The sequence below is a fragment of the Ornithorhynchus anatinus genome, chromosome 3 (assembly GCF_004115215.2).
Source record: "Ornithorhynchus anatinus isolate Pmale09 chromosome 3, mOrnAna1.pri.v4, whole genome shotgun sequence".
Classification (NCBI taxonomy): Eukaryota; Metazoa; Chordata; class Mammalia; order Monotremata; family Ornithorhynchidae; genus Ornithorhynchus; species Ornithorhynchus anatinus.
Window position 1 is genome coordinate 97896211 of NC_041730.1, and position 13536 is coordinate 97909746.

Consider the following 13536-nt stretch of genomic DNA (forward strand, 5'->3'; position numbering starts at 1 on the left):
TGGAGGAAGTGTTGGTTACAGGATTTCAGAAATGATTTAAAAATACTTTTTCTCAAATGCGGGGGTGAGGGTTGAGGGGTCAAGGGAGAGGTGCTGGGGAGCTTGATGAAGATGAGTTGAGACACTGATAATGATGTGTTCGAGTTGTGCATTGCGTGGATATGGGGCAGTAGGGAAAATGGGGAGGGGTTGGGGTGGTGACGATTGTGTGGGGGCTCTGTTGATGTTTCTGATATTGCTATTATCCTGGGGCTAGTGGGGGAGAGTCTGAGGGAGGAGGGGCTAGAGGCTGAAATCTGCCCTTGCTTTTTCAGGTTGGGCATGGAGGGCATATGTAGGGCAAGAGGGGGTAAGGGGAGACTTTGGGATGAGATGGCCTTGGGGATGGCCGGGCCTGGTTTGGGGATGACTAATGGACCTGGGGTGGAGAGGATTGGATGGTTGGGACATAAAACACCTCACCATCAACTTCTTGCCTACTGGCCTGCAATGCCCTCCCACCTCAAATGTAACAGACAACTAACTACTCTCTCTCTCTTCAAAGCCTTTTTGAAGGCACATCACCTCCAAGAGGTCTTCCCTGACTAAGCCCGGCTTTTCTCTTCTCTCCCTCCCTTCTGCATTGCCCTGACTTGTTCCCTTTGCTCTTCCCTGCCTCCCAGCCCCACAGCCCTTTTGTACACATCTGTAACTTATATTAATGACTGTCTCCCCACACATCTTGACTGTGAGCTCATTGTGGGCGGGGAATGTATCGGTCTATTGTTGTAGTGCTCTCCCAAGCACTTAGTACAGTGCTCTGCACGCAATAAGCGCTCAAAAAATAGGATGGAATAAGTCTGAGATGGCTCCAATTAGTCAGTACATTCATCTTTAGGGCACCGTAGGGGTCAGGACTAAATTTCTAATTAGTTATTGTGTTGGCCAAAACATGAAGGATTCAATTCACCCAAAAGGACTGGGCTTGGCCTTGAATGTGGTATAAAGATTAACCCTCAGGTAGTCACAATTCCATCTACAGTCAGTGACACAAAACTGTCTAGCTGAATTGGGAGATTATCTCAGAAACTCTAGGGGCCTCCTCTTTTCATCTAATTTTGCTCTTCCTCTTTCTTTGGAGGAAAGAAACTAAAAGGGAAGGAGGAAGGAAGTAACAGGAACCATACTTTATTTTTGCAAAAAAAGTTATTCAAGTTGTCCAGTCCTAAGGAAAACAATTCTGAGAGTTCAATGCAGACACAAGAGAAAGTGCAAATCAGATCAACAATCCACATTTCCTTACAACCTTGGGGCTTGTGTCTCAGGAAACAAGGAAACAAAGAGAAAAAGACTTTACAAAGAGTTAGGTTTTGTGCAAAATACTTTTAATATATGAAACCTACAATGGTCAGTCACAGTAGAAACTAGTAAAAATATGTTTAACCCTCCCCTGTCTCCCCATGAGATTTCTAGATAAATGTTCTAGGTGGAAAAAATAGTCTTGGAAATTTTTTCTGGATTCATTCACATTTAATGCTTGCTATTTGCTTTGTAAAAAATAATGTTTTACGTGGTAAGAGTCAATTAATCATTTACTGAGTGCCTACTGTGTGCAAAGCACTGTGCTAAGTGCTTGGGAGAGTACAAAATAAAAAGTACGTAAATCTCTGGAGATTTATGGGAAACAACATGGTCTAAAGGAGAGAGCATGGACCTGTGACTCAGAAGAACTGGGTTTTAATCTTGGCTCCACCAGTTGCTTGCTGTATGACCTCGTGCAAGTCACTTAACTTCTCTAGGCTTCAGTTTCCTCAACTGTAAAATGGGGATTCAATACCTGTTCTCCCTTCTATTTCGACTATGAGTCCAAAGGGACAGGGACTGTGCCTGACCTCATTGATTTGTATCTATCCCAGCGCTTAGAACAGTGCTTGACACACAGAGGTAACAAATATCATGAAAAAATATAAAAGGTAGACTACTTCAACGTGTAAAAATATTGTCAGGCTTTCTTAGACTCACCTTCAGGGAGCCAAAAACTCTGTAAAAGGCTGTGAAATCGTAAACATCCTCCATTTCCCTGATTTTCACCAGAAATCAGAAGGCTCAGAATGTGACTTCAGTATTCACTATGAGAAACATATTTCTATATAGAATGGTTATTTCATTGGTGCCTTTCCAGACCTCTGCTGCATCCCCCAGCTGGAGTGTTGCTTCAGTTAATAGCAGAAATATCTTGCTCTGATCCTTTAGACTGTAAGCTCAGTGTGGGCAGGAAATGTATCTGTAGGTTGTTATATTGCACTCAGTTTAGTGCTTTGCACAAAGTAAGGACTTAATAAATAGGATTGAATGAATGAACAGGAGGCAACCAGTGGTGACAACCTGCAGGTGAAACTCCTGGTGAGCACTGGTGCAGGAAAGGGAGAAATCATGTCAGTGAACCATTTCTTTATAAGTATATAGCCTGGACCAGACAGTACCAAACTCCCTGGTGGTACAAGCAGCGTGGCTCAGTGGAAAGAGCCTGGGCTTGGGAACCAGAGGTCATGGGTTCGAATCCCAGCTCTGCCATATGTCAGCTGTGTGACTGTGGGCAACTCACTTAACTTCTCTGTGCCTCAGTTCCCTCGTCTGTAAAATGGGGATTAACTGTGAGCCTCACGTGGGACAACCCGATTACCCTGTATCCCTCCCAGCCCTTAGAACAGTGCTCTGCACATAGTAAGCGCTTAACAAAATACCAACATTATTACAAGGATAGTTCCCTCAGCATACTAACCCCATGGCTCTCTCCCTCCCTGAGGGCTCTTAAAAAAAAAAAAAAAAGTGGGTTGGTACAAGATGAAAAGTCTAGTAGAGAACCGTGACATTTAATAGCAAGCACATATGCCGGAGCCCCAGCCGCCAATAGAACTGCCACAGACTAGAAGCTCAGCAGGTAATTTGATACTCTGAAGTGATAGCTAAATCATGGGTGAAAAGAACACGTTATGCTATTTGCTGACACCCTCATGAAACTGCATTTCTCTAGGAAGATTGGAAAGTTACAAGGCCATAAAATCTGCGGCAAGTTTAAATAAAAGCCTTCACCTGTTATTGCAGGAATAAAAATGAAACCAGAATATTTAAAGTAGATGAGAACAAACACACAGATATTATCACCTGCAACTTGTATGAATGAGAAGATATTAGCGAGCGATGGGTTTCTATACCCAAGATACTGGTTCAACATGTCCCCTAGGGAAAAGGGAATCTGTTGTAAGGGACCACATAAAGCACAAGCTTTTTGTTGAGGACGACAAGTCCACTTGCCCCCTGCCCCGAGAGGCTTCAAGCTGTTTCTACACAAGAGAGTGGAAAGTGTCCAAGAATCAAAATAAAAAATTAATTTCCTTTCCATTAGACTGTGAGCCCCATCTGGGACAAGGACTCCATTCAATCTGACTAGCTTGTGTGCCTCAATTCTCCTGTTCTCCCTCCAACTTAGCCTGCAAGCCTCATGTGGGACAGGGACTGTGTCCAACGTAAATTAACTTGTATCTACCCCAGCATGTAGAACCCCAGTGCTTAGTACAGCAATAAGCACATAGTAAGTGGTTAACAAGTATTACAATTAATAAGTTTCAGTGCCCCACCACATCTAGAGTAGACATTGATTTCACTTTGAACTTGTTGGGCGGCGGGAGAGGGAGCGGAATTCCAAATGAGCATATATTGGAATTCCTTGTCTGTACTGTCCCTGGGAGGTTCAACAATGTGGAAAGCAGGGGTACTGGGAAGAAGGGACAGTGACCTGGCATTCACCCTTGATAGAAAAGAAAGCTCTGGGATCAGGGGCATTCTCTACTGGGCCCCCACAGTCACCTTCGTTGGGTACATTCCAAATGCTTAGTACAGTGCTCTGCACATAGTAAGTGCTCAATAAATACTATTAAATGAATGAATCAGGGCAGTAAAGCTGTCGAGAAGCAGCATGGCCTAATGGAAAGAGCACGGGCTCGGAAGTCAGAGGGCCTACATTCTAATCCCAGTTCTGACAATTGCTTGTAGTGTGACCTTGGACAAGTCACTTCACTTCGCTGTGCCTCAATTCTCCTGTTCTCCCTCCAACTTAGCCTGTAAGCCTCATGTGGGACAGGGACTGTGTCCAACGTAAATTAACTTGTATCTACCCCAGCATGTAGAACTGTGATCCCGTTGGGTAGGGATTGTCTCTGTTCCTGAATTGTACTTTCCAAATGCTTAGTACAGTACTCTGTCAGCAGTAAGCGCTCAATAAATATGACTGAATGAATGAAGAGTATTTGACACAGAGCAAGCACCTAACAAATACCATATTAATAAAAAAAAGTCATCTCCTAGCACAAATAAAACTACACCAGCCCAGTGTTTCTCACTTCATTAGACCTTTATACTCTCTTCTTCTGAAATCTTCCCAGAGAGGAAGGAATGAGAAGGTTGAGAGTCAGATAGGGACCCACCCTTTATATACAGAAGATCTTCCTGGGCTATTTCAGCATAGCTTCTGTCTGGTTTCACTACTCTTGTGTCTCTGAGTGACTGGAGTAGCTCTTTGCCTTTATCCCCTTTGAACTGACTTTAGAAAACCACATTAGCCACCATCCCAGGCAGCTGTGTCTGACTTTCTTGGAAGAGTGATAATTTGTAGTATAAATTATTGGCACTAAAAACTCATTTATAAAAACAAGCCTGGCCCTGAATTTTGTAATATCATGGAAGATGTAATTTCCTGGAAGAAATTTGTTAAAGCATGTAACGATAATCCCATCAAAAAATGGAAAGAGAGAAAAAACAGCTCCTACTTCAAAGTTTATGGAGTATTTTTCTAAAAGGAAGTGATTTTTTCATTTCCATTTGCAAAAGACATCTCATTATTCACTTTAAATTTCCTGCCTTTGGAAATTCAGACAAGACCTTTACATTCATATAAAATATCATTACCTAGTCTTAATTTTCTTAGCGATATGATGGAAGGTTATAAATGCATCCATTCATTTCACTGGTCAGGACAAAAATGACTTCGATTTAAAAAAAAAAAAAAAAAAAAGAAAAATCCACATGAAGGGGAGACATTTAAAATGTAAGCCAACAATTGAAAATGGGTCTGAATCATCCATGTTTTCCTAGTTTAAAATGATATGGGTTTTGAAAGGAAGCACTGGCTGCTTCCACACTGGTGAAGGGAAGCTTATTCGTTGTGAAAACACAGAGGGCAAAACTCTCTTCTCTGCCATGACCGGTTTTTCCAGAATCGAAGACGGTTTGCAGCAGAAGAGGTAGCGACGAGCTGCAGGGACCATCGGACACACATGCCAGCTGTAAATGAACATATAGATCATTTAAGGTTGGGCAGAAAGTACATATGTTTTCACTACATACTCTGGGAGAGAATGTTATTAGGAAACATTCTTCCAACATGTGTTTATTTGAATGGAACACAATGCCGTGTTGAAAGAAAGGGTTATATGCCTGGCAGTGGGTTTTCCTTAGTGTAATTTCTGAATTATAGGAAAACTGAGTGTGGCAAATCCCTATTCTCCACTATTTACCACAACAGAGAGAAATGGCAGGGTAGATTGGCCTGAAGTCAACTATTCATTATCTCAGGGTTCCCTCATGCTCTTCCATGAAGGAGCAGTAAAGAGGGATTAGGACAAATATTCCCTACCTGCTAACCTCAGAGTTTAGGTAAAGCCGGCATCCACTTTTGAATAAACATTCTTCGCTTCGAAAGTGTTCGTAAAACCCTCTAGACTGTAAGCTCATTATGGGCAGAGAATTTGTCTGCTATACTGTTGTGTTGTACTCTCCCAAGAGCTTAGTACAGTGCCCTATACTCAGCAAGCACTTAATAAATATGATTAACAGCACGTCTGCTGTCAGAATAGACTCTATAAAAAGTGACTGTCAAAAAGACAAAAAGGTTCTTAACTATCATGAATTGTAGTCTGCTAAAATTCTCTGCTCAAGACCCTAATTGAAAAGACAGTCTGGTCCCAGAGAAATGAAAACTTTGGTCTAGGAAAGCCTAGAGTGGCCATTTTCCAAGCTTTCCATAAGTGGAGGATGTGGGCAGAACATTTTAACCGCATCCAGCCCACGGTGAGGTAGCATTGAAGGCACTTTTTTTTTCAATTGCTCTGCATTCACTGAATGTATAATTTTTTGATGTCACAGTGACATAGAGGCACATATATAGGCTAACAGTTGACCAATGGAGACAAGGTTCAAGGTTGAACGTCTTCAAGTAACTGCTCTAACACTGGATTTTTCTATTCCAAACCTTCTAAATGCATATTTCACCCAAGCACCAAACAAAGTGGTAACCAAAACATACAATTGAGTTATTGCTTCCTGGTTCCATTATATCAATATGTAATAGAGAAGAGCGGTAACTTAATCAAATCTCCTTCCTTTCAGCGAGAAAAATGTTTTTCACTCTGCCTTTGGATCAGGTGCTTTTCTTGAATTTCTTACTTCAAATTGTCGGTGCTGAAGTGGGGAGGGAGTGAGTCAAAACCCCAAGAGCAGCCAGCTTGCATAGAGATCCCTCCTGGAGGGATTCTAAAACAGGAGGACGCAGCTTACTGCAGAGAACAAATAACTCGTGAGCTCAAGGGCATCCAGAGATGGTCGGAGAGTCCTCGAGAGGAATCGTGGTGTCCATCTTTGAGTTGCCAAGCGGGGTACTGGGTGGGAGCCCGCTATCGGTGGATTGGCCCCAACGGTTGTCGTCGCCTTCTTTCGGACCTGCTGACTTGTGTCTCAAGAAAGTATACACCCCTAGCACCAACACGGTCAGCCGGTAGAGCTGCAGGGCCACAACTAGGAAATTCTTGGCCGCGAAGAACACCAGCATCTGGTTGATCACTTTAAAATAGCTCATCAGTATCAAGCGGACGATCAAGAAGGGGCCGTCTTGTATGAAGAGACTGATTCCAATGTTCCACAGGTCTGCACTGTATCGGCAGAGGAGTAGGCTGGGCACTGTATTGGGTGTCATGAATGATGGGCAGCTGATATGCTGGACTGCAAATACAAGTCAAGATATGTGAATGCCTCTTCATGGAATCGAGATATGGATTCATTCAATTCAATCGTATTTATTACTTGCTGTGTGCAGAGCGCTGTACTAAGCTCTTGGGAGAGTTCAATACAACAATAAACAGACACATTCCCTGCCCCTAACGAGCTTAGTGTCTGGGGAGGCAATGCTGAGGCGAGGCAGGACTTAACATGTCCAAAACAAAAATCCTTATCTTTATTCACTCATTCATTCAATCGTACTTACAGAGCACTTACTGTGTGCAGAACACTGTATTAAGTGTTTGGAAAGTACAATTCAACAACAGAGACGCACCACCATCCTTCCCATCTTCCGGGCCCATAACCTTAGTGTTATCCCAGACTGAGCTTCCCTTTTTCTCTGCTCCTCCCCTTTCCACTGCACCAACTCCTTCCCTCTGCCCTATCCCCTTCCCTGTAGCACTTGTGTATATTTGTACATATTTTTCTATTTTATTAATGATGTGTATCTATAATTCTACTGATGCCCGTCTACTTGTTGTGTTGTCTGTCTCCCCCCTTCTAGACTGTGAGCCCATTGTTGGGCAGGGATTGTCTTTGTTGCGGAATGTACTTTCCAAGTGCTCAGTACAGTGCTCGGCACACAGTAAGTGCTCAATAAATACGATTGAATGAATGAATATCCTTCACTCCTCTCTCTCATTCAACTCACAGATACCAAATCCTTTCGGTCCCACCTTCCCAACATCGCTAAAATCCGCTCTTTCCTCTCCATCCAAATTGCTACCACTTTAATACAATCACTCATCCCATCCCACCTGGATTGCTGCACCCGCCACTCCTGTCTCTCCCCACTCTAGTCCATAATTCATTCTGCTGCCCGGATCATTTCTCTACAGAAACGTTCAGGATATGTCACCCCACCACCTTAACAAACTCATTTAGTGGTGGTTGCCCAACCACCTCCATTTCACCATTGGCTTTAAAAGCACTCCATCACCTTGCCCTCTCCTACCTCACTTGGCTTCACTTCTTCTACAACCCAGCCCCAGAGACTTCACTCCTCCAGTGTGAACCTTCTCACTGTGCCTCAATCTCACCTGTCTTGCCTCTGACCCCAAACCCACATCCTGCCCCTGGCCTGCAATGCCCTCTCTCCTCAAATCTGACAGGCAGTTACTCTCCCCTGCTTCAAAGCCCAATTGAAGGCACATCTCCTCCAAGAGGTCTTCTCAGACTAATCCCCACTTTTCCTCATCTCCCACTCCCTTCTGTGTTGCCCGGACTTGCTCCCTTTGCTCATCCCCTTCCCCCCACACCCCTACAGCACTTATGTACATATCCGTCATTTTATTTATTTTATCAATGTTTGTCCCCGCCACTGGATTGCAGACTCACTGTGGGCAGGGAATGTCATTGTTTGTTGCTGTGTTGTACATTCCCAGGCACTTAATGCAGTGCTCTGCCCACAGTAAGCACTCAATAAATACAATTGAATGAATGTGGGGGAGGCTCCTGCTCTTGGGGAGTGTCTCACAATGGGTTCTCCGAGTGAGAATGACGTTCTCACAGGGAACATGTCTGCTAATACTATTAGCATGATGGTGTGCTCTCCCAAGCTCTTAGTACGTGTTTTGCACATAGTAATCAGTCAACTAATGGTATTAGTTGAGAGTTTACTGTATGCAGAGCACTATTCTAAGTGCTTGGGAAAGTAATGATAGTAATAATTATGGTATTTAAGTGCTTACTATATGCTAAGCACTGTTTTAAGCACTGGGATAAATACAAGGTCATCGGGTTGAACACTGTCCTTGTCCCACATGGGGCTCACAGTTTTAATCCTCATTTTACAGATGAGGTAACTCAGGCCCAGAGAAGCAAAGTGCCTCGCCTAAGGTCTCACGGCAGACAAGTGGTAAAGCTGGGATTAGAACCCACATCCTCTGACTTCCAAGACCGTGCTCTTGCCACTAGGCCTTCCTGCATGAATTAGACACCTTCTCCGCCCATAACGAGTTTACTCAGGTGGAGATGGATGTACATTGCCAACTATGCCCACACTGATGAAACTGGCCAGTATTTATTCAGAAATGGAGTGTCTCTGTCATCCTACAACAACAATTGTAATCATCATCATCATCATCATCACTGTGATCTTACCTTTCCCAGATGGGCTCCCAAGCATGTAGCAAAATACCTCAGGAGCCATAGAAAGGGAATGCTACTTCCATCCCACCTCCTCTGAGCACAGAACTACCTGGACAATAGCTGCTCACACAACTCTCTCCACTGTTCCATCCCAAGATGACTCAGATCCACAGTGGAGAGGTGGTTTTGGGGAGCAGAGGAGCAGTGGTGGTCTTTAGTGGTGGTATTAAGCACTTAAGTGTCAAGCACTGTTCTAAATGCTGAAATAAATCCAAGATAATCAGATTGGACACAGTCTCTGTACCTCATTGGGCTTACAGTTTAAGTAGGAGAGAGAATGGGTACTAAAGCCCCATTTCATAGATGAGGAAACTGAGGCAGTGGGAAATTAAGTGACTTGGCAAGGTCACATAGGCCAGTGGCAGGAACTGGGATTAGAATCCAGGTTCTGTGACATTCAGGCCTGTGTTCTTTCCACTGGGCCATGCTCCTTCCCTGCTGTTGTTGCAATCTTGGCTGAATCATGAGTAGTATTTGCCCTCTGCCCAAATATTCTATGCCCTCAAATGTGGAATGAAGTCCACATATTGTGTATTTGCTGGAAGATCCAGATGCATTCTCTCCTCTTCCCAACTTAAAACATCTCACTCTTCCTACACAGAATCAAGTTTGACATTAGTCTCTTGAATTTATAATGGTGCTTTATCCAAAGCACTTTCCCAGCTGTTGTCCTATTAACTTTCACAATATCCCTGGGAAGTAAAGATGGGGTGGATATTATCACCCTCATTTTATCCCTCCTGAAGTTAACAGAGCAAATAAGTGGTAGAGTTGAAGCTAAAACCTACATCGTCTGACTTAGGATCTTACCACTAACTCACACTATCCCATTTTATTACTATATTATGGATCTTGCCTTCACTTTTGGTTTTAGAAGAATGTAATCATGGAACTTTCCTGAACATAGAGGGAGGGATTGCCCCCTTTATCCTTCCTTGCATAGCTGTGGGGGAAGCAGCGTGGCTGGGGAAGCAGCGTGGCTCAGTGGAAAGAGCCTGGGCTTCAGAGTCATAGGTCATGGGTTCGACTCCCGGCTCTGCCACTTGTCAGCTGTGTGACTGTGGGCGAGTCACTTTACTTCTCTGTGCCTCAGTTACCTCATCTGTAAAAGGGGGATTAACTGTGAGCCTCACGTGGGACTACCCGATGACCCTGTATCTCCCCCAGCGCTTAGAACAGTGCTCTGCACATAGTAAGCGCTTAACAAATACCAACATTATTATTATTACCCCAGTCACGATACTTGTGAGCAGCACAGTCCAACCTGTGCTGCTGGCTGAACAAGGACCAGCCTGGGGGTCAGAGCCCTGGATCTCAATCTCAGCTCCACAACTTGCCTGCTGTGTAAGTCACTTCACATTTCTGTGCCCATTTCCTCCTTTGTAAAATAGAGATTAAATACCTATCAATCAGTTGTACTCTTTCTGCACTTACTGTGTGCAGACCACTGATGCCCTCCCACCCCCTTACACTATGAGCCCCATGTGGGACAGGGACTTCGTCCAACCGTATTATCTTTTATCTACCCCAATGCTTAGCATGGTGTTAGGCACCGAGTAAGAACCTAACAAATAGCACCATTATTATTGTGACCGTGCCCTATCCGAACTCCCTTTCACCTGGGGCCAAGATCCTGGCCAAGGGTCGTTTGCCTATTACAGCACATAGTGGGTAACTGTTCCACAAAGAGAGGCTATTTTTATACCCCAACCCTCCAATACAAACTCAATTACCAGGCTATCTTCATGGAACTTCAAAACTGTCTGCTTCCTGCTCACCTGAGAGCAAGGTTTAGGGCCAAAGGAAACTGAGCTCCATTATACTCAGTTTTTGCTCACTACCTTCTTCTGGGGAGTCAAAAGCCTTAACAGTGGAATGTGTCTGCTAATTCTGTCGTACTTAACTCTCCCAAGAGCTCAGTACAGTTCTCTCCACATAGTGAGGGCTCAATAAATATCATTGATTGATTAACAGAGGGTACCATGAGAGAAGCGGCAAGAGGTTGTGGATAGAACACGGACCAGGGAGTCAAGGGTTCTAACTCCAGTTCTGCCACTTGTCTGCGGTGTGACCTTGGGCAAGTCACTTGACTTCTCTGGGCTTCGGTTACCTCATCTGTTAAATGGGCATTAAGATTGTGAGCCCTATGTGGGAGAGGGACTGCTCCAGCACTTAAAACATTGCTTGACATATAGAAAGCGCTCAACAAAACCCATCATTTTTACTATTATTATTATTATTCTTTCTCAATAGGTACATAGAATTTAGTTCCTCCTTTCTATGGATCGATGCATTGAAACCCAGGGAGAGTAAGTGATTTATCTCCCTAATATCACAAAACAAACCTGGGCCAATGGCAGGAAAAGAACCCTTGTTCCAGCCTGGGCTTCCATCTTCCGCCATGGCCTTCTCTGTGTTTTGGCCTCAAGTGATACAAAGATATTTTGCATGTGCAACAACATCTGATTTCAAAGTTTGTTCACAGTAAACAGCTGTTAATGGGAAAAACATTTCCAATGAAATGGCATTGTTATTTTATTCAGCCCTTGTAGTTTTTTGTTTCACTGGTATAAAGGAAAGACTGGATACAATTATGGATCTTTTTAATATACAAAAGAGGATATAATCCAACAGATGAACCTTTTTGTTCAAACTTACAAAATGTAAATTTAATTCAGGGTCATGGGTGGGAAATGATCCTTTTTTTTAATATCAGGGTCTCCCGTTAGAACCTCTCACACAAAGAGACTCCTCATGAAGTCAGCAAACATTCGGTGATTGCTTTGATATGGGTGAACAACGTAGACAGGGCCAAATGAACTGAAGCTGATTGTTGGAAAACACAACAGGGCTTCAGTCAGAAGTAACATTTGGGCTTCGTTTCTCAGACAGCTGCTGAACATTATCACCCTTGAAAGTTTACAGAACTACTTTCTTAAATCAAAATGTTCTTAGCAAGGCTAGAAACCACAAGATGTGGCGAGCAGGCGGGTGAAGGCCTGAGGACAGCAGGGCTTGGTCGTGGCCCTCTCAGACTGGGGAAGAGTTGTCGGAGAGCTCTCTAAGAGCGGGCTAGCATTTTCCACCATAAACTTCACAACTCTGGCACCCCCAAGATTGCTGTGGTAACCTGTCCCCCACCATCTCAGCTCTTAGATATCTTTATATGCCACTACTCCCCTGACCTCTGATTTATTTTAGTATTTGCCTTCCTTGTAAGTTCCTTGAGGGCAGGTATGTACTCTCCTTAATCCTTAGTTCAGTGCTCTGCGCACATTAAGCACTTAATAAAAGCCAATAATTGATTGACTTGAGCCCCTGAAGAGAATATAGCAAGAGGTCATTGTTCAATTCTTTTGTCCATTTTAATTTAAATATTTGTTAGGGGGTAAGCAACTTGTGGGAGAGGAGTGTATCACTTTTTTTTATTCTATACTTCAAAGTGCCTAGTAAAATGCACTGCACCAAAAAGGCGCTCACTATATACCACCACCACCACCACTTATTACTGCCATAACATTTTCCTGTCTCCTAACCCATGCTCCCATAGGTCCCAAGGATTCCAGGACCCGTAGTCAGTCCTGATCTTGGGATTCATAGACCTGCAGTAGGATAAACCCCAATTCCCAGAACAGCTCCACGGATTGTCCCTGGCTTGACCAAATGTCAGGACACTGACCTGCCAGATCGAGAGGAAATTGCAGCATGCTCCAGGTCCAGATGGTAAGAATGGCATAAACCAGCACTGGGTTATTCCTGGGACAAAATACAATGTTTAGTCCATTTAGTGGAACGGGGTGAAACAGTCAGAAAAGGGGTCCCTGTCCTTCTGGAGGCCACTGAAACCCCCAGACTGTAGTGACATACAGTACAGCACCCGGAGGGACTCTTTCCATCTGGAAGACGGGTGCTGCGGATTTCCCTCTGGGCCGGTTAAACAGGTTTGGTCTGTTATACCTTTTGGCTGGGCTCACAAAGGGCAAGACTAAAGGTGGAGTGAAATTTTTCATGAAATAATTACTAACAATAATCTTCATGATATAACAACAGTAATAATGGTGTTTGTTAAACCCTTACTGTGTTGTAAGCACTGGGGTATCTGTGAGGTTATCAGTTTGGACACAGTCCCTTGCCCTCACGGGGATCACAGTCCAGGTAGGAAGGAGTAGGATTTAATCCCCATTTTTACAGACGAGGGAACTGAAGCACAGAGAAGTTAAGAGACTTGCTCAAGGTCAAATAGCAGACAAGTGGTGGAGCCCGGAGTTTGAACCCAGGATTTCGGACTCCCGGGAC

At 43.9% G+C, this 13536-nt stretch overlaps 1 protein-coding gene across 1 annotated transcript in view; it reads right to left on the bottom strand.

Annotated features, from left to right (window-relative positions):
* Positions 1-6354: 6354 nt before the first annotated feature.
* Positions 6355-13536, bottom strand: part of TMEM26 (transmembrane protein 26) — a 38118-nt gene continuing 30936 nt past the window's right edge. Inside the window, exons 5-6 of the mRNA XM_029061589.1 lie at positions 12920-12996; positions 6355-7032 (exon numbers count right to left, since the gene is read on the bottom strand). Coding sequence (XP_028917422.1) covers positions 6617-7032; positions 12920-12996 — 493 coding nt within the window. The 3' untranslated portion in view covers positions 6355-6616. The remainder of the gene's footprint in view (positions 7033-12919; positions 12997-13536) is intronic.